The sequence below is a fragment of the Myotis lucifugus genome, unplaced genomic scaffold (genome assembly GCF_000147115.1).
Source record: "Myotis lucifugus unplaced genomic scaffold, Myoluc2.0 scaffold_37, whole genome shotgun sequence".
Classification (NCBI taxonomy): Eukaryota; Metazoa; Chordata; class Mammalia; order Chiroptera; family Vespertilionidae; genus Myotis; species Myotis lucifugus.
The window spans coordinates 507,636-527,619 of NW_005871085.1; the positions used below are offsets into that span (position 1 = coordinate 507,636).

General features: G+C 48.6%; 2 protein-coding genes across 4 annotated transcripts in view; one reads left to right on the plus strand and one right to left on the minus strand.

Moving 5' to 3' along the window:
• Positions 1-11,272: 11,272 nt before the first annotated feature.
• Positions 11,273-16,175, plus strand: ELOVL1 (ELOVL fatty acid elongase 1). 3 transcript variants are annotated; one of them, XM_014454469.2, is made up of 8 exons: positions 11,273-11,414; positions 13,967-14,026; positions 14,210-14,400; positions 14,578-14,658; positions 14,819-14,875; positions 14,963-15,068; positions 15,159-15,295; positions 15,471-15,692. In XM_014454469.2, the coding sequence occupies exons 2-8, from the start codon at positions 13,981-13,983 to the stop codon at positions 15,690-15,692; spliced, it is 840 nt and encodes a 279-aa protein (XP_014309955.1). In that variant the 5' UTR covers positions 11,273-11,414; positions 13,967-13,980. The 3 variants fall into 3 exon arrangements, with proteins under 3 accessions (XP_014309955.1, XP_006087267.1, XP_023608452.1); XM_006087205.3 differs by lacking the exon at positions 11,273-11,414 and adding an exon at positions 12,670-13,257; XM_023752684.1 differs by lacking the exon at positions 11,273-11,414 and having other exon boundaries at positions 13,961-14,026; positions 15,471-16,175.
• A 143-nt stretch (positions 16,176-16,318) lies between these two features.
• The window catches only part of CDC20 (cell division cycle 20), a 4,330-nt gene continuing 664 nt past the window's right edge, over positions 16,319-19,984 (minus strand). Inside the window, 10 exon segments of the mRNA XM_023752812.1 lie at positions 16,319-16,574; positions 16,955-17,063; positions 18,187-18,312; positions 18,455-18,683; positions 18,830-18,924; positions 19,039-19,235; positions 19,334-19,462; positions 19,602-19,698; positions 19,792-19,824; positions 19,827-19,942. Of these exon segments, the coding sequence (XP_023608580.1) occupies positions 16,396-16,574; positions 16,955-17,063; positions 18,187-18,312; positions 18,455-18,683; positions 18,830-18,924; positions 19,039-19,235; positions 19,334-19,462; positions 19,602-19,698; positions 19,792-19,824; positions 19,827-19,942 (1,310 nt within the window). The 3' untranslated portion in view covers positions 16,319-16,395.

Consider the following 19,984-nt stretch of genomic DNA (forward strand, 5'->3'; position numbering starts at 1 on the left):
CACTTAGCACAGTGTCTATATATATAAAAGGCTAATATATAAAGTGTCCCCTTGGGAGTTCGACCGAGAGACTGGGAGTTCGATCGCTCGCTACGAAATGCACTGACCACCAGGGGGTGGCAGGGAACGAAGGAAGGCCCCACCAGCAGCCAGAAGGCCCCGATTGGCCCTGATTGCCAGCCAGGCCTAGGGACCCTACCTATGCCTGAATTTCGTGCACCGAGCCCCTAGTATGAAATAATTGGTATTTAATAAATGATAGTTTCTACAGCCACTTCTCCCTACTGCCCTCCTCAGTCCTTGATCCAGAACTGACCCTGATCTGATACTGCTTCATGTCAGTGGTGAGCTGATGAACACAGGATCATGGACCACTCTGTTCTGTTGGAAAGTCTGCTTATTTTGTGCTGCTAGAAACTGGCAGCCTCTATGTTCTTAGAGGCACACTGTCTCTGCCCGGCTCCATCCTGGCCATGTCTTCAAGCTAGAGGCGATGAGGCTTCTGGGCTGGGGTGAACGATCTACCTAAAGCTTTGGTAAAGCTTGGGCCTGCTCTGCTCTCCATGAGCCTGTGCTTCAAGGAAGAGCCGGATCAATCATGGGAATGGGTAGCCACCAGTACCTTTGCCTGCGTTTTTAAGTTGAAGAGCAGAGTGATTTTGAGTCTCTAGTCTAAGTTGCCTTTCTCACTCCTTTTGGGCAAGGGCAAGTGTTGGATCAGCAGAAGTAGACCAAAGGGTTTCTCTGAATAAAATTACTTAAATTTTGATGGTCATATGTCAGGCATATCTGACAGCAATTTATGAGACTTTCAAGGTTGCTTCAAGGTAATTGTAATTTGTTCTTCCTAAAAAGTTTTATCTTTGATTAGCTTTGATCTAAAAGTCCTGAGTTATGAGGACAGCCTTCTAGCTGCCTTTTTTCTGTTCTCTTTCATCACATCTAGTACTTTGGCATTTGTTCGGTGCCAAGCAGAATTCTGCCAGGCTGTGGCAGCAGAGGACTGGAAAAGTGGTCCCAGATGTCACATTCATTTCTGTTCCATCAAGACAAGAAATGGTATCCACAAAGTACACTGACCATATCACACAGCAGCACAGGGAGTCATGTCATTGGCTCTGAGGCAAAGCCAGACCTTTCTCCCACTTACTACTCTGTCAGCTCACTCAGGTGTTCTTTATCTTCTTATCCCTTCCCTTCCTACTGGTGTTGTCAAAGCTAACTCTCATATTGCCTAGGGCAGTGATGGCGAACCTATGACACGCGTGTCAGAGGTGACACGCGAACTCATTTTTTTGGCTGATTTTTCTTTGTTAAATGGCATTTAAATATATAAAATAAATATAAAAAATATAAATCTTTGTTTTACTATGGTTGCAAATATCAAAAAATTTCTATATGTGACACGGCACCAGAGTTAAGTTAGGTTTTTTCAAAATGCTGACACGTTGAGCTCAAAAGGTTCGCCATCACTGGCCTAGGGTTTATGCTGTGCTTCTGTAAAATCCCTGAAGCAAACTTTTGGTAACTGCTATTCTTTATTCCACCAAAGATTCCTTCCTGCTGAAAGGCACCAAAGCCATGTTTCTTTGTTGTCCATGGTTAATCCTGACTTTATTCCCACTCTACTATTTGAAATAGATTCCTTGTCCTCCAAGAATGGAAATATTCTACCCCAACAGGAACATATGCAGTAACCTGACCTGTATCTTGTGCCCATAAACAAATACTCCTTATTCTGGAGGCATTCACATCTCCAACTTCTAAACTTTGAAAGCACATGCTCTCATTTCCAAGCCCGCTCCCACCCCCAAATCCTCTGGAGCGCACAACCTATGTAGCATCGCCAACTATGGGGTCCATACAACCCAGTAACCACCTCAGTGGAGAGTATGTATCTCCCACTCCTAACATACTCATTCCCTCAGGGGGGAATATATATGGATTTCCTTTGAAGAAGAGGCCATGATGATTCTAGCTGGTTTGGTCAGTGGGTAGAGCATCTGCCTGTGAACTGAAGGGTTCCAGGTTTGATTCCAGTCAAGGGCACATGCCTAGGTTGTGGGCTCAATCCCCAGTGGGGGGGTGAGGGGGGGTGGCGGAGGCAGCCGATCAATGATTCTCTCTCATCATTGATGATTCTATCTCTCCCTCTCCCTTCCTCTCTGAAATCAATAAAATATATATTAAAAAAAAAAGAAGAGGACATGATGTGCTCAAATTTAGGATTTGCAAAAGATAGCTCTCTTGCCCTACTCTGGTAATATTTCTCAGTTTCTGACTGCTCTGGTTTCTCCTCTTTGGGGCCCCTGGCGAATGATACTGTCTTCCAGGTTTGTATCTAGCATGGAGAAAACAGCAGCTGTGAAATCTCAAGATCTTACTCAGCACTGAGTTTCATCCTGAAAGGTGGGAGCTCACTGAATCACTGTCTGACACCCATTGCCTAGGACCTCTCCTCCAGCTCTGTCCTAAGGTTGGGATTGGGTCATTGTTGAGCCTCCCTTTTGATCTTTGCCCCAGTCACCCCATTTTCTTCCCCTTCTGATGTTTATTGTTGTCTTACCTAGCTAGCTTACTTTAGTTAACCTTGTACTTTCTTGGGAAACAGCCAAGATAGGTAGGTTGTAGCTAAGTGCTCCTTCCAACTCCATAAGGGGTCCTGGCATTCGAACTGAGATGGAGAGGTCGTGTAGTGCCCACCTCCCATCCTGCTGCTGGGGAAAAGAAGCTGAACTCTGTAGGAATGCCCTAGTGCAAGGCTGGTCCCTTTTCCCACCCCCATCTCACCTCCCCCAGGCAGCTGGGAACAACTTCTCCCTTTGTCTGAGCTTCTTGTCCGGAATAATCCTCCTATGGACAATGTGTTCTCTGTGCCCTGTGGACACAGGAGCCGTATGAGCTGATCCCAGCACCAGGCAGGACGGAGGCTGAATCCTTCCAAACGCCCACCCTGGGTCAACTCCTGATTACTGTCCAGAGAAACTACTGAGGGATGTACATTTTCTTTCATCTGCTTCAGATTTGGGGGGATAACTTAATGAATTTTAGCAGCAGGCCAGAAGTAGGGCCAGGGGTTTTGGTTCTCCCCCCCCCCCCCTTTTTTTTTCATCAGTCCTGACAGTTCATTATGCCTAACTGGGGAGGCTTGATATGACTCTGGCCTTAGCCTTGAACACATAGGGGCTAACATTTGGAAGGGATTTGCCACCCTGTATGGCTACAAGCCTGTACAGCATGTTACTATACTAAATATGGTAGGCACTTGTATCTAAACATAGAAAAGGCACAGTAAAAATAGTATAAAAAATAAAAAATGGTTCACCTGTATAGAGCACTTACCATGAATGGAGTTTGGATTTGCTGAGTGAGTCAGTGAGTGAGTGAGTGGCGAGTGAATGTGAAGGCCTAGGATAGTGATGGCGAACCTATGACACGCGTGTCAGAGGTGACACTCGAACTCATTTTTTTGGTTGGTTTTTCTTTGTTAAATGGCATTTAAATATATAAAATAAATATCAAAAATATAACTCTTTGTTTTACTATGGTTGCAAATATCAAAAAATTTCTATATGTGACACGGCACCAGAGTTAAGTTAGGGTTTTTCAAAATGCTGACATGCTGAGCTCAAAAGGTTCGCCATCACTGGCCTAGGACATGACTGTACATAACTGTAGACTTTACCAACACTGGACACCAGCATCACCACAAGCAAACAAGTAATGCATTGCACCACGACATGATGGCTGCGACATCACTAGGCAAAGGGAGGTTTTCAGCGCTATTAATCTTATGGGACCATCGTTGTATATGCAGTCTGTTTACCAAAATGTCGTGTGGCGCGTGACTGTAGTCTGAAGGGCTTCGGAGTAAGCCACTGGATTCCCTGGGGATCTTTATTTTATTTTATTTTTATTTTTTTTGCCATTACATTTACTTCACTGGAAAAGTTTGGAAAAAAGCTCAAATTTCTTGGAAAGGCAAATAAGATTCTGTGTGATCTAGCCCCTGACTTATTTTCTATATTATCCTATCACTCACTCTATTCCCCAGGTATACAGACTTTTTTCAGCCTCCATTTCTTTAAAATTAAAATGTCTTTATTGATATCAGAGAGAGGAAGGGAGAGAGAGAAACATCAGTAATGAGAGAGAATCATCCATCGGCTGCTTCCTGCACACCCCCTACTGAGGATCAAGCCTGCAACCCCAGCACGTGCCCTGACTGGCAATGGAATTTTGACCTCCTGGTTCATGGGTCAATGCTCAACCACTGAGCAACACCGGCCGGTTCAACCTTCATTTCTTTATTCCCACTGGTTCCTCTGCATGGAACACTTTGCCCCATCATTCTGTCTGATGAATACCCAATCATCCTTCAAAATTCAGCTCATGAGTCATTCCTTTGTGAACCTTTCCAACAACCCAATCTGTCCTCAATTCCTTGCCACTCCCACTGGTAAGGTCAATTACCTCCTCTTTTATGCTCCACACTTGTACCTTGTACATACTAAGTCTAGCTCTTGCTGCCCTTTACTGTCCCCCAAGTTCAAGCACATTAAACTTTCAGGGTTTGAATCCCAGTTTTTCCACCTAGGAATTGTGTGATCTTTGGCAAGACAATGTGTCTTGTATTACAGCATCTGTAATGTAGCATTTGGGTTAAAAGCAGGTTTTAGTGCCAGACTGCTTGGGTTTGAATCCTAGCTGTGACACTAACTGTGTGGTTTTGGGCAAGTTAATTTACTTCTCTGTGCCTCAGTTTTTTTTTAATTCATGGGGATGATAATAGTGGCTATTTCATTGGTTTGCTATGAAGTTTAAATAGATTAATATAGAGGGAGTGTTTAGAATAGTGCCTGACAATAGTAGAAGCTCAATAAATATTACCTATCCTCAAGGTAGTGTCTAGAACTCTGCTCTCAGTAATTGTTGCTTAAATCAATGATTGACCAGTATTTCTGAGGAAGTAACCTTTTCTTTCCTCTGCAGCTTGTCTGTGCTCACATCTCAGGAGTTTGGCCTCAGAGACACCCTTTATGCTCATTTCATTTCCCATGGTGTCTCCTTAGCACCTCATGCATATAAATCACTGACTTATCTGATGTGATAAGACATTTTCAAATCTAGTTTTGTGAATTTTTTTTCTCCCACTTAGTTGTCATCTATACTCTTCCTAATGAGCCCAGTTTGGTCTCTTAAATTGCATCATTTTTATTTGAGACCAAATGACAAACTCCCTCACCTGAAATGTTCTATTTCATCCCTCCTATACTATGTCTCTTCCCTGTCCAAACCAGGTAAAGACTTAGTTCCATTGTCTGCCTACATTCTGTTTTTATACAGGGCCTGCGTCACTCACAGATCTCTCTGCAGCTATGATCAGTTCTCTCCTTGATTGTCCTTACTTATTTGCCCTGGCCTCCATCCTGCTTCACCTGGGTTATCAGCTTAACATTGCTGTCAGTTCTGGTTCCTCTCTCTTCTTCCTTCTCACTCTGATTGCTCTGGTTCAGGCCTTCATTGTGTCACATCTGTGCCTCTCAGCTGTTCTCTCAGATGGTCTCCATTCCTCATTTTTCTCTTGATAATATAGCTTACTGTCATCAGGTTTATCTTTGTAAAGAGCAATGGGGATCATACCAACCCCCTTTCTTAAAAATCAGGGACACACCCAATACAAATGAAACTCCTCATTCTTCTTTAAAAAAAATTTTTTTTATTGTTATTGATTTCAGAGAGGAAGGGAGAGGGAGAGAGAGATAGAAACATCAATGATGAGAGAGAATCATCGATTGGCTGCCTCCTCCAACCAGTAATTGAACCGTGACTTACTGTTTCATAGGTCAGTACTCAACCACTGAGCCACACTGGCCAGGAAAAAGTCCTCATTCTTTCATTCAAAACACTTCATGATAGGGGGCCACCCTACTTTTTAACCTTCTATCATAAGTAGGCCTTTCATTCACCTTATTCTTTAACCAAACAGAATCACTGTGCTTTCCTCCATCCATCCCTTCATCCACACTTTTCCTCAGCCTAGAATACCTATTTGCTTCCACCTTGCTATGTGACCTTGAAAAGATCCTTCACCCTTTCTGATCCCATTCTTTTCATCTGGTAAGCAGTGATAATAGTACCTTACAAGACTGAACCATAAGAACACCTGGAAAGCAACTGGCCCCATGCTTGCCGGAGAAAGTACTGAATAGTAAGCTACATTTTCTCTTTTACCCTTTTGGTTCTTCTCACACATCTTCCAGTTCTTGCTAACTCTTCCATTTTAAGAATCTCCCCTAGTTTGTCTCCTACCCCAAAGCTTCCCCTTTTCTCTCTCCAGAGCTCTTCCTGCAGGTTTTATCACAGCCCTCTTCCTTCTGAGTTTCTTTTTCAATGATCAGCTCAGGGAACACTCTTTGATACCCATGGCATTGGCTACTTACTCTTGTCCCCGACCTCTCAAGAGTCCAGGCAAACCCCCAAATTCCAGATGATATGAGTGTTTGCAAACAGCCTCTCCCTTCTGCCAGCCAGATGTCTTTCCAGCTCCATTTTCCTCAGCCAAGGCCCCAGCCTTAGGCAGTGTATACCTTCTATCTGGCTAAGGCCCAGGGACATGTAGAATGATTAACTGACAAACCCTTCACCCTCATCTTGGCTCCCTTGTCCTCACAGACTCAGCACTCCCCTCAACTCCCCCGTGTGAGTACTGTGTAGAAAGTGCCCTTTGTCCTTTACAAGATGGGCATGGGGAAGCTTGACACAGCCCCTAGGAGGCTACCTGACACTCCTGTTGTCCCTCAGCCTAGACCCGTAGTTTCTATTGTTCTTAGATTACAACATCCCCATCGCCACCACCACCACTACCCGCCCCCCGCCCCGCGCCCCCCCCCCCGCCTCTCCCATACTCTATTCCACTGCTCTACCTGCTCACTCACTCACTCACTCCCATATAGATATACCTTATTTTTTACTTATTGCCATTCCTGTTTGTTTGATTCTACTTTCCTTTAATTTTTCTGCTGAAATATAAAGCCTAAAATAATGATAGAGTTGTTAGAGTTTATACAGGTGACAGTTTTCAGACTAAACCCATGGAGAAAGTAAATCCATGCCTTCTGGGGAAAGAGGATGGAGAAGGGCCCCTTAGAGAGCAGTGAGTGAGGAGGCAGTCAGACAGGATGGGACCCAGGGGAAATTGTCACCTGATTCCTGTCATCCTTATCAATATTGTCAGTTTCTGGCCCTGGCTGGGTCGCTCAGTTGGTTAGTGTTGTCCTGATATGCCAAGGTTGCGGGTTCTATCTTTGGTTAGGGCATATACAAGAATCAATCAATGGATGCATAAATAAGTGGAACAATAGATTGATGTTTCTGCCTTTCTCTTTCTCCCTCTCTCTCAAATCAATAATTAAATTTTTTAAATTAAAAAAAAACACAAAACTGTGAGTTCCTAGACCCCTCCAGTTTATCAGCCTGCCCCTGGTGTGGGAACCTTCACTGAACCCTCTGACCTCCAAGGCCTTCCACCTAGCCTCCCCACAGGTCCCAAACTTCCATTTCCTCCCGGTCCATTGACAAACTTACTCTTCCTTTCACACATCTCAGTCTGTGAGGTGTATGCTGGAGCCCATTGTTTCCTTCCACACAGTACATAAACACACTCAAGCCTCTTCCCATTAAAAAATCATCAGAATCAATATGGCGGTGAGAGCCAGGCATTGATATTTTAAAAGCTCCCCAGGTGATTCTAGTGTGCAGCCAGGACAGAAAAAGATAAACAATAAAATTCAAACCATGGAATACAGGGCTCTTCATAAACTGACTCCAGCCTAGATTTCCTGCCCTTACCCATATGCCCCCTGAGCTAGAGCCACACCAAACTACCTAGAGCTCCCCAAACCTGCCACATGTCTAGCTTCTATGCCTTTAAACACATGCTTCCCTCTGCCTGTAATGTCTTTCCCTGCCTTCTATAAAGTGTCCTTTAATGCTCAGCAAAGGTGTCATTTCTGTGAAACCTTCAAGAACTAACTCCCACCTTGGAGTACAGTGTCCCCCACCCCTACCCCTATGCTTTCATAATCTCTGGTTTTATCTCTGTGGGAATACGTAACACTTGCTACTCAAATTATTCATTTATGTGTCTTTCTTCCCCACTAGACTGTGAGTATTTTACAGGAATCCCACAGCCATGGGGATGCCATTTGGTAGGACTTGGGGTTAAGTGGTCCATATCAGATATTTGAAGATACTTTCTCCCAGGACGAGGACAAAAATCAAATGAAGTGAGTCTTTCAGCATGTTCATTCATGTAATAAATCAGCATTTACTGAGGGCTTGCCATGGTCTTTTTGCCAATGTGGTCCAGGTGAATACATGGATAGTTGAAGTTCCCTATTACTATGATTGGCCTCTGGGATAGTTTCGTTGTCAATAATGGTCTGCTTTGTTCTTCTCTAGTTCATCTCTAGATGGACACTGAATCCAAAACCTCTCAATAGCACTCTCAGAAAAGTGCTTTGTACAGTAAGCATTTAGGAAATATTTGTTAAATGAATGCTCATGAATCTACATACACATGCATACCTTCTTGATATACTGGTTACCCCCCACCTTGTCTACTAAATGTTGAGATAGAAACAATGCTAAGCACTTGACGTGGGTTATCTCCTTTAATCTTGTTTTTTTAAAATATATATATATATATTTTTATTCCAGAGAGGGAGAAGGAGAGAGAGAGAAACATCAATGATTAGAGATAATCATTGATCGGCTGCCTCCTGCATGCCCCCAGCTATGGATTGAGCCTGCAACCCAGGCATATGCTCTGACTGGGAATCAACCGTAATCTCCTGGTTCATAGGTCGATGCTCAACCACTGAGCAACACTGGCCGGGCTCTTTAATTTTCACAACAATCCAATGAGATAGGTACTGTTGTTGTCCCCATTTTCTAGAAGGTCAGCAGCTTACAGAAAATCACACAGGTACTAACTGGAAGATTTTAACTCAAGCCTTTGGAGACAGTTCTGATCCTGAAGCCACTGAAGTATGCCTGGAACACATTAGGCTTTCAATAAATATTTATTGACTCAATGAATACTGCTACTCCAAGGAAGTAGAAAGGCTTTCGAATTCTTTACTATCCTCCCCTCCTTGACTCTTGGGTCCCTCGACCTCCTTCCCTTTCTCACATTGTTTCATTCACTCTAATATTCACTCAGCAAACATAGAGGGTCAAATGAGCCAGGTGCTGGACTGGATGCTGGAGATAGAGACAACTAAAACATAGCTCCTGCTGAGAAGAACTTGGGGTGGAGGGAAGGGTGATACAAACAATTACATTGTAGTAAGGTTATGAGAAAGGGGAGAGGGAACGATTTATTGCCTAGAAGAGCTCCTTGTATCTTGTGTTGAGCCAGGGAACAAGGCTTGGAGAAGTGGGGAGTATGAAAGATGCTGACATCTTTGGGGAATGGTTAAAGCATAGGATGTGGCCCAGGAGAATGGCACAGGTGGAACCGGAGACTGAGAGCCAGATCAGGTATGCCTTAGTGTACAATTTGAAGTTTGAGCCTTTTGAATAGTTGAATTCTTCTGCCATTTCCTGTTAAGGGCAGGTACTAATGGGCTGGGTCATAGGTATACTTTGGTTCTGACCTCTTCCCTCTAAGACTGAACTTCTATACAGTGGGGCCTTGAGTGGGGCCTTGACTTATGAGTGTCCCGACTAACGAGTTTTTAGAGATACCAGCTATCTCTCGGCTGATTTTTTGCATTGAGTTGAGTTAACGAGCTCCTTAACGAGCTCCTTAATGAATTAAACTCGTAAGTCAAGGCCCCACTGTATAGCTACATCCAACCATTTAGGAACATATTATTTCTTCCAAACCACTGTCTCTGCTGAATTCCTTATTCTATCTGCATTTGCACCATCCAATCCTATAAGCAGTTATTAGATCATTATATGCAAAGCACTATTCCAGGAGCTACTGAAGATAAAGATTTCATTTCACTAAAACCTAGTCACCCCCAAGAATTCAGTCCAGTTGAGTGTGGAAGAGGGAAAGCTGGATAGACAGTTGACTCGGGGAAATCTCACAGCGTCTGCCTCTCCATTCCCATCAATTTCCAGATCTTCTTAGGTCAGGCTGTATCTCTCACTGGTCTCTCCAATGCCCTCTTCATACTGGCTGCGAGTGAAGTGATTCAACTGGATGGTAAACCCCTGCAGGGACAGCTCTGCCTTATTCTCAGATGTGTCACCAGCACCTTGCAGATGGCAGGTTGTCTATAAATATTTGATGAATTATTTGATTATAGCCTCCTCAAAAATCTTCACTGTTTCTCCACCACTTCCAGAATAAAGTCAAAGTGCCCGGTTCGACCTTCAAGATCTACTACATTCAGCCACCGCCACAGACAGCTTCACTTTCCTTCTTTCCCTTTCACTGCCTGGAAGGCCAGTGTAGCCAGCCAGTGACTCACTCCCTGTTCCTGCCCCAGGCCACTTGTGTGTGTGTATGTGTGTGTGTGTGTGTTTAAATAAAAAGCAAATTAAATGCTTTATTACAGTTTAGTGCTTTCTTAAATAAATATCATATAATATCAAACACAGTGAGACACAAAACACACATGTGCATAGCATGTAACAAGGGTTTCATTTCACTCGATGCATTTCAGACCACACCACCTGCCACCGGGCCTGTACAGGGCAGAGGGGCCGTACCCCGGCCACTTGTATTTTCCCACCTCCATGCCACGACATCCCAGCGACTCCTAATCCCAGGGCTCATCCAGACGTATGGGCTCGGAGGGAAGGCTTGCATGCCCAGTTGCTCCCTCCTACAGAGACCTCCCTGCTGCTGTGGCTCACGGCCGCTCAGGTCTCCCCCTTTGTAGAGGGGGGCTCTTTGAGGAAGGGCTGAGCCCTGGAACTTTTCCCAGGGTCCTAAGCTGGGTGGGCCCGCCTGCCCACGCAGATGTGTTGGTCGTGTTGGCGAATTAATCACCAGAAGGCCCAGAATAAGGCCATTCATGGGCTGAATGTCAGGAAGAAGCAGGGTACGACTCTGGCGGCCCTAGCCAGGCCGCGCGAGCTGACAGCGGCGGGCTGAGTGATGCCGAGGGAAGGGGTGGGGAGTCGGGGCTGGGCGTGCTTCCTGCCCGGGATCGGGCGGCCCGCCCCTGCTCCCGCCCTGCGGGCCGAGCCCAGTTGAGGCTGGACAGCCCCTCCTGCCTCAGCCGAAGACCCAATCAGCAAGCGCCCCCCACCCGGCCCGCCCCCTCCCCCTCTGGTGACAGAAAGTCGGCCCAGCAGATGAGGAAGTGGCAGGCAGGCTGGCCCTGGGGACTTCTCTCTGGCCCTGCTCCCTCCGAGCCCTCCACTGCTGCCTGCCTGGCCCCCCACTGGTGAGTCTGGACCTTTCCTGGGCGGGCGCTCCACGTGCCCGGGGCCCCCTGCCTGGCTCGCCCGGCCCAGCCCGGCCCTGCCCTGCCGCTGTGGGCGAGGCTGTTCCTGGGGAGAGTGAGTGGGAGGTCCCAGTTCTCTGGGGCTGGGCCTCTCCAGCAACCGCCCTCCCGTGCGTGGACCCCACTTACTCAAACCTAGGCCTTCCTCCACCACCTCTAGGTCTTATCCCTCTTCCCTCTTGTCCCCTCCCTCCCTCCTCCCTTCTCTTCCCTCCTCTTTTCCCCTCCCCCTTCCTCTGCCTGTTTCCTTTTCCCTTCCATCCATCTTAAAAGGAAGGACCGAGTTCCCCTGCGGGGACACACCCAGATTCCTCTCTAGCTTGGAGAGAGGTCCTTTCCAGAACCTTGAGCCACTCCTGACCTCCAGGGTGCATGCGAGTGTGGTGGTTGAGAGAGATAACAAGCTGGCAAACTCGTGGGTCAGGAAGGAACTGTGTGTTAGAGCACATGTTACCCTCTCCTGGTAGGCCCTCCCACAGAATAGGCAAACAGCAAAAATATGATTGTGAATGAATGAATGAATGAATGAATGATTGTCATCTGTGGAAAAGAGATCTGTATGCTTGACCTAGGACAGGTGTGTGTCAGCATGTGGTATGGGTGATTTTATATGCATTCTCTGCTAAGTGGGCTGTATGAGCTTATGTATGTGACCACATTTATCTGTGACTCATGTATGTGTGAGCCTAAGCATTTGCACATGGTAATGCAGGGCCTAGGAGGATGTGTGAGTGTTTAGGGTGTGTTCACTAGAGTGAATGTATTTGTGGAGCAGGTCTGAGTATTAGAAACTATGCATGTCAGCGTCCACGGAGGCTTGTTTGGGTGGTGTGTCAGAGGAGGGCAGGAGTTGTGTAGGCTCCATGTGTGCATATGTGTGCTAGCCCTTGGTGATATGGTCATTGGGTGGGTGAGGGGAGAGCTGTGTGAGAGGCAGGTGTGTGTGAGACCATGTGTGTATGGAAGGACTTGGGCCTGACGATGGTGGGGCAGTTGGGGTTGACATGGAGGTTGGGGGAGCATCTGTGGGATGTGTGCCCAGTATGTGTGTGAGGGGTGCATGTGCAGCCTCGGTGGATGTGTCAGGTGCGTTCTTCACTCAGTACCTGTGCAGGTTGCTCTCCCGGGCTGTTCAGGGACTGCATTATCCCTCTGGGACTTCTTCAGAGCCCCAGGCTCCCCTGGGTCTGGCTTTTGTGTCCTAGTGAGCCCTCCTCCGTCATTCCTTGAGGTCCTGAGGGGGAGAGGGCCTAGATCATTAGACTCCTCCCTGAGGGAGGGGAAGATTCCTGAGACCTCCCCCACGTCCCCACCTCCTCACATGCCACTGGCTTCCCTGCCCCTCCCTGGGAGAGAAGGGTGATAGTACCCATTTAAAGTAGGACAAACTGAGAATTTATGGCTAGTTTAGCAGATGCCGGGTGTGGGTTTTCTGCAGTTCTCTTTGCTCCAAGGTTTGGGCTGGGACTGGAGCCTCAGCAGGTTTGTGATTCAAAACCTAAAACCTTAGACCATCTGGCTGATCTAGAGAGGGTGGGTAGACGGTGAGTCCCAGCTTTACTTGGCTTTCTCAATCCTCGTGGGTCCTGCTCCTCCAGGCACTGACCTGTGGCCTGGACCCACCCTCCACCCCATGTGCAGTGCAGCGGGGGTGGGTGGAGGGCGGGGCTGCCGCCAGATCTAGTCAGACAGGTGGAGCTGCCAGGGCAGGAGTCTCAAAGAGCCAGGCTCCCAGAGAGGAAGGGCAAGAGGAGAGCACCGGAGAGGAGCCGAGAGGCTGGAGGTGAGAGCTCTGGAGGGCCCAGAAGAGCCTGGGAATGTCTCAGCAGGGGAGAGGAGGAAGGGGCAGGCGGGATTGGGAGGTGAGAGTCCCGGAAGGGACAGGAGGGACCAACCAAGAAGGGACAGAATGGGCAGGAAGGGCTGGGAAGTGAGAGTCCCGGCAGGGCAAAGGAGGGACCCTCGGGAGAGGAGAGTCCTGGAAAGGACAATCCCAGGAGAAGGGCATCCCGAAATGGGCCAGGAGAGGTTGAAGGGGAGGATCCCTGGAGAGAAGAACGACCCAGAGCTGGAGAGGCCAGAGACTTTGGTGAGGAAGGGAGAGGCAGTTCATTCGGGAGATGAATTTTCTGTAAGTGAGAGGTAAGACTTTCTAGAAAGAGATCAAAATTGAGAGTTTTCTTGTGGAGGAAGAGGGGAGGGGAGGTCATGAAATAAAAACCACCAGAGAAGAGCAGAGAGTGAAGAGAAGAGAGGAAGGTGTGGAGAGGAAGGGTGGAACAGCCCTTCCCAGGCAGGCAGGATGTGTGGGAAGCAGATGCCCCCGCCAGACTGTCTCCTCCTACCCCTAGTCCCCAGCAATTCCTTCCTCTCTCTGTTATATCCTTTTGCAATGAGTATCGGGAGTTGTCTGGTCTCTGTCCTGTCTGTGGGTCAGGGGTAAGATGGGAGAACACAGCTCTGGCTGACACCCGCCTTCCATACCTCCCCAGAGTCGTTAACTAGGATGGAAGCTCTTGTGAACGTGTACCAGAGCATGATGAAGTATGGGGGTAAGATGCTGTCCACCTGCCCTACCTCCCTCCTGTCCTGAGATCTCTGGGTCTAGGGCTGTCACCTAATGGAAAGCCCTCCCAACCCCTTTGACCCTTTGTGACCTGACCTCATATCTGTACACCTGATTGGGACCCTTTGAACCCTGTGCACTTCCTGACTCCTTTGATCCTTATTTGCAGATCCCCGGATACAGGGCTACCCTTTGATGGGGTCCCCCTTGCTAATGACCTCCATTCTCCTGACTTATGTGTACTTCGTTCTCTCACTTGGGCCTCGAATCATGGCCAATCGGAAGCCCTTCCAACTGCGTGGTTTCATGGTTGTCTACAACTTCTCACTGGTGGCACTCTCCCTCTACATTGTCTATGAGGTGGGACCCTGGGATGCCTAGGCTTTAATTTCTGCTGGCAGGGTAAGGGGCAGGCCTTAGAGCCAGAGCATGCATCTCCTTTCCAGAAAGGCTCAGAGCCATCTCTTCAACTAGAAAACGGGAGGGAATGGGGGGAGGGAGGGCATTCTGGTGGTCTAATCCACATCCCATTTCTAGTTCCTGATGTCTGGCTGGCTGAGTAGCTACACCTGGCGCTGTGACCCTGTGGACTTTTCCAACAACCCGGAGGCACTGAGGGTAAATAGGAGGGAGTTGGGGGGTGGGGGGGGGGTGCCTACATGGTAAACAACCTGGGGATAGGAGCAATTTGGGTGTGACCTGTGTTCATGGGCCAGTTTAGGGAGGCTCTAGTTAGTAGTGAGGGGCGGGCTCCTAAGGCTGCCCTGACTTCTTGCAGATGGTTCGAGTGGCCTGGCTCTTCCTCTTCTCCAAGTTCATTGAACTCATGGACACGGTGAGAGTATATGAAATGAGAACTTGAGGTGGGGGAGAAAGGAGTGAGAGGCCCTGACTCTGAAACTCCTTTCCCTACTCTGCTCAGGTGATCTTTATTCTCCGGAAAAAAGATGGACAGGTGACCTTCTTACATGTCTTCCATCACTCAGTGCTTCCCTGGAGCTGGTGGTGGGGAGTGAGAATTGCCCCAGGTGAGTGGTGAACGCCGTTGGGGGAAAAAGGGGCAGGCACTGGGGATTAGAGGCTCGACTCTCCTGACCCTGTTCATTGTCCATCCACAGGAGGAATGGGCTCTTTCCATGCCATGATAAACTCCTCTGTGCATGTCATCATGTACCTGTACTATGGACTATCTGCCCTTGGCCCTGTGGCTCAGCCCTACCTTTGGTGGAAAAAGCACATGACAGCCATCCAGCTGGTGAGGGGCCTGGACCTGGTCTATACCATCCCAATACTACTAGTCTGGATCCTTCCTTTATCCAACCTCTCTCACCTTTGACACTATCCCCCCACTCAGTGTTCAGTCTTTCTCTACCCCCTTTCCCTCCAGCCCTCTCAGTATTCCCTCTGACCCTTGCCTTTCTCTATCCTAGATCCAGTTTGTCCTGGTCTCGCTGCACATCTCCCAGTACTACTTCATGCCCAGCTGTAACTACCAGTACCCAGTCATCATCCACCTCATCTGGATGTACGGCACCATCTTCTTCGTGCTCTTCTCCAATTTCTGGTATCATTCTTACACCAAAGGCAAACGGCTGCCCCGTGTAGTTCAGCAAAATGGAGCTCCAGGTACTGCCAAAGTCAAGGCCAACTGAGAACCATGCTCTTGCTAGGCGCCCACCTAAGTGCCTCAGGACTGCACCTTGGGCAGCATCCATCATTGTCCTCCCCAACTACACCTGTGACCAGGGATTATGTGGTCAGGACTGAGCAGGGGACAAGCCTTCCCCTCCCCACAGCTGGTACACAGGGACCACAGCTTCCGTTCCTCACCCACTTGTCCCAGCCAGCCCCAGGGACGTGGCCTCGTTGCCCTCTGCCACTCGAGCTGGGGGCTGAAAGGGCTGGACGCTTACTTCCCCCTCCCTGCCTTAAACTTGGGAGAGAAGCACTCAGGACTGGCCCCCACCAGGGTCTTGTGGCCTTTTTCCTCACACTGAAGAGGTCAGCAATAATCTGTCACTACGGACCCAGGCTCCCTCCTTCCCACCCATACGTCCGAGTGGGTGGGAGGCCTGGGAATACAGCCTATGGAGGCTGCTCACTCATGTCTTCATTAAAAGTGACAGAGGAAACTACTGAGGCTGTGTGTGTACGTATATGTAAGTGGAGGAGGTGGGGTACAAAGCCTGCTATCCCTGTCAAGGCTCCCACAGGATGGACATTTCTAGCTCTCAAACACAGGAGAGGAGCCCCTTGAGAAAGCCAGAGACAGAGGTCATGCAAGGAGAAGAGAGACATGACTTTATTAGAAAAATAAAAAAAGCAAACATAAAAACTGAAGTGATGAGTTGGTCCTCAACGGATGCCTTGATGGATAAGGCTGCTTTTGGGTGCACTAGCCTTTTCCCGCTCCCGCCGCCGTGCAGGGTCCAACTCAAAGCAGCGCCACATGCGTAGTGTCTCATCTGCTGCTGCTGATGCCACCGTGGCCCCATCTGGACTCATGGCCAAACTTAGGACCCGGGCTGTGTGACCTGGGCATGAGAAAGGAAAAAGAGCAGCACATGAATGTAGACATACTACAACTCTCCAATTTTGAGGGCAACCTACCTTTTTTTGGGTTTTGTTTTTTTAACAGCTTTGAGATAATAATTTACATGCCATAAAATTTATTCTTTTAAATTGTACAATTCATTGCTTTTTAGTATAGTCACAAAGTTGTGTAATCATCACAACTATAATTCCAGACCATTTTCATCACTCCATGAAGAAAGGCACACATTACCCTTTCCCTCCAGCCCCTAGTCTGTTTTATCTTTCTGCATTTGCCTCTTCTGGATATTCTGGATAGTCCATATAAATAATCATACAATATGTAGTCTTTTGTGTCTGGCTTCTGTCATTTAGCACATACCTTTGAGCTTGACCATGGTTGGGTACTTCCAAATAACCAGTTGGTTCTGGGCAAAGCCATGACCTGAGATAAGTTCCTTGTAGTGGGAAGACCAGAGGATGGAGCACACCTGTGGAGAGGGGATGGTGTAGATACAGCACAGAGCCGACTACTCAAATCAGAAGTAAGTCCATTCTAGAGTTAGGAACATTGCCAGGTCACTCAGACTTGAGTGGCGATGATCCTAACAAAAGCCTTTTGAGAATTATAACTGTTATCCATTTACAGATGAGGAATCGAGCAGAAGGAAGTTCAGCAAGTTGCCTAAGATCACAAGCAAGTTAAGTTAGTAGGTGACAGAGCCAGAATTTGAACTCTGGCTCAAAAGCCCAAATCTAGAATGAAGGTGGGCAGAATGGGTGTTGAATGGAAGGAGAAGCTGGAGTCATTGCAGGGAGACTCACCAGCAAAGTCATCAAATTCTAATGGATTTGGGTTATATGCTGTAGGTGATGGGGAACCATTGCAGGATTTAAGGACAGTAACATACCACCCAGACCACAGTAGAGGACAGACTAGAGGAGCTAAGAATATTGAGACCAGTGCACTGAGGGGAGGAAACACTTGTGAATGACATTTTGAGGTAAAACTGCTATCTTGGTGACTAGGTGAGGAGGATGAAAGATTCTAGGTTTTTTCAGATTTCTAAGTAGGTTCTGTCCTCTCAAAGAATATAAGAGGCCCTAACCAGTTTGGCTCAGTGGATAGAGCGTCGGCCTGCGGACTGAAAGGTCCCAGGTTCGATTCCGGTCAAGGGCATGTACCTTGGTTGTGGGCACATCCCCAGTAGGGGGTGTGCAAGAGGCAGCTGATCGATGTTTCTCTCTCATCGATGTTTCTAACTCTCTATCCCTCTCCCTTCCTCTCTGTAAAAAATCAATAAAATATATTTTTTTAAAAAAAGAATATAAGAGGAGGAGGCGTAGGGACACATTTTGGGGAGGCAAAGGGAAGTAACAAGTTTAATTAGGAACCTATTAGGCTGGTGCCACCTATAGGACTTGGGACAGGAGATGGGCCACAGGGTGTTGGAAATATGGATCTGGAGCACCTGAGTGAGAGCTGATTTAGAAGTTTGGAAATCATCAGGGTACAGACTTAGTGAAGCCATTGAAGAGGACATAGTTGCCCAGGAAGAAGTAAAGAGTAAGAATGTATCTAGAAGTGAGAGACTAGAATAGGTAAAAGACTACCTGGGAGTGGGCATCCACAGCGTTCAGACAGGCCCCAGAGCAGACGTTCCAGATGCGAATGTGCCGATCACTGGTGCCCCCTCCAGTTGCCAGTATATTGGACTGCCAGGGACACCAAGCTACAGCCTAGATGGGACAAAAGTGGAGTCAGCAGGGAGTTATAGAGGGTCCTAGACTAACCTAGTCCAATCCCAGCATCCCATCTCCCTGTAATATTCCCCAGGTTCTGGGTGAAGGTCTGCAGAGGCCCCAGCTGAGCCCCTCTTACCTTGACAGCCCCTTGGTGCTGGGTGAATGTCTGCAGGGGAACCCAGCCCGCCTCTAAAGCAGCACTAGGCCACACATTGACCAAGTTATCATTGCCACCACTGGCCAAATGTCGTCCATCTGGGGACCAGCGCAGCCCACACACTTCCTGGCTGTGACCACTCAGTGTGGCCACATGGTGTTCGGCTACCCGAACATCATGGTGATGGATGTGACCAGAGCGTGAGCCACTGCAAGAAGGAAGATGGGAATCAGGTCCTGTGGCAGCGCCAAATGCCACCGTAGGGCAGAGCTGCTTCCCTTCAGGGGTGTACAGTTGGGGGAGGGCAAAAAAATCATAGCCTGATCTTGCAACAGACTAGCAAAAACCACTCACCTGGACAGTATGTAGCTATTCCAACACAGGGCGCCCACTCGGGCAGAATGACTGGTCATGTTCCGAAGCCGCTTCTGCTGCTGCACATCCCATAGCTAGAGAGAGAGGACCACAACCATCAGAGACTGGGCCCTGGCACAGCATCCTCCTTCTGGGCAAGCTCCCGGGGTCTGGGGACAACAGAGCTGCAGCCCAGGGGCACGCCTCACCTGAACCTCCGCACTGCTGGTGCCCACAGCCAGGTAGTTGCCCTCCTTGATCCAGGACACAGAAGAAACATAGTCTCCAGGCTGCTCCATCTGCAGCAGCTGCAGGATGTCGCCAGTGCTGGCGCTCCACAAGTACACACTGTTGTCCAACGCCACGGCCAGCACATTCCCCGAGCTCCAATCCACCAGGTTCAGGTCTGCCAGAGGGGCAACGGCAAGGACACACGCTGCCGTGTCTGCCTGGTGCCCAGGCCCTCTTTTCCCACTCACCCAGCAAGGCGCAGGCCGCACTTACAATAGTCGTTGCGGATTTCAGGGGCGTCCAGGATCCGGTCGGGCAGGGAAGGGATGTAGCGGCAGGTCCTCTTGCTGGAGCCGGGTGTGGCCTTCTGGCTGTAGAGGACTTTCAGTCTGTTCTCATAACCTGTCCCAGTGGAGGGAGACTCGACCCTGGAGACCCGAAACCTCCCCTGGAAGGCCGATAAGCCTCCCCGCCCCGCCTCGGTCTTAGGTGGGAAGGGCAGACACCTCCCTCCAAACACCGTGAACCTCAGAGGTCTTACCCTCTGGAACTTTTTGTGGTTTCCCGCTGAGCCGAAGGATCTTGGCTTCCTCCACGTCAAAACCGTTCAGGTTCAAAGCCCAGGCTTTCTGATGTTCCTGGCACAGGAGGGTGGTGGTGGGTGAGGCGGGATGGCCTGGGGCGAAGTGCACAGGCGGGCCCCTGGCCCCAAGTCCCTCCGGGGCGCATACCTTCTTGGTGGGCGTCTGGCTGTTTTCCGAATGTTGTTCTCCTTACTCAGGAGGAAGCTGGCCACCTCCATCTGGGTCGCACTGCGATGGGGGATATAGCGGTCCCCGCCAGTTTTGCTGGGGGTGGTCTGAATCTTGGAGCCGGATTTGCCTGGGGTGAGAGGATGCAGACAATCCCACTCGGTTCCCGAGG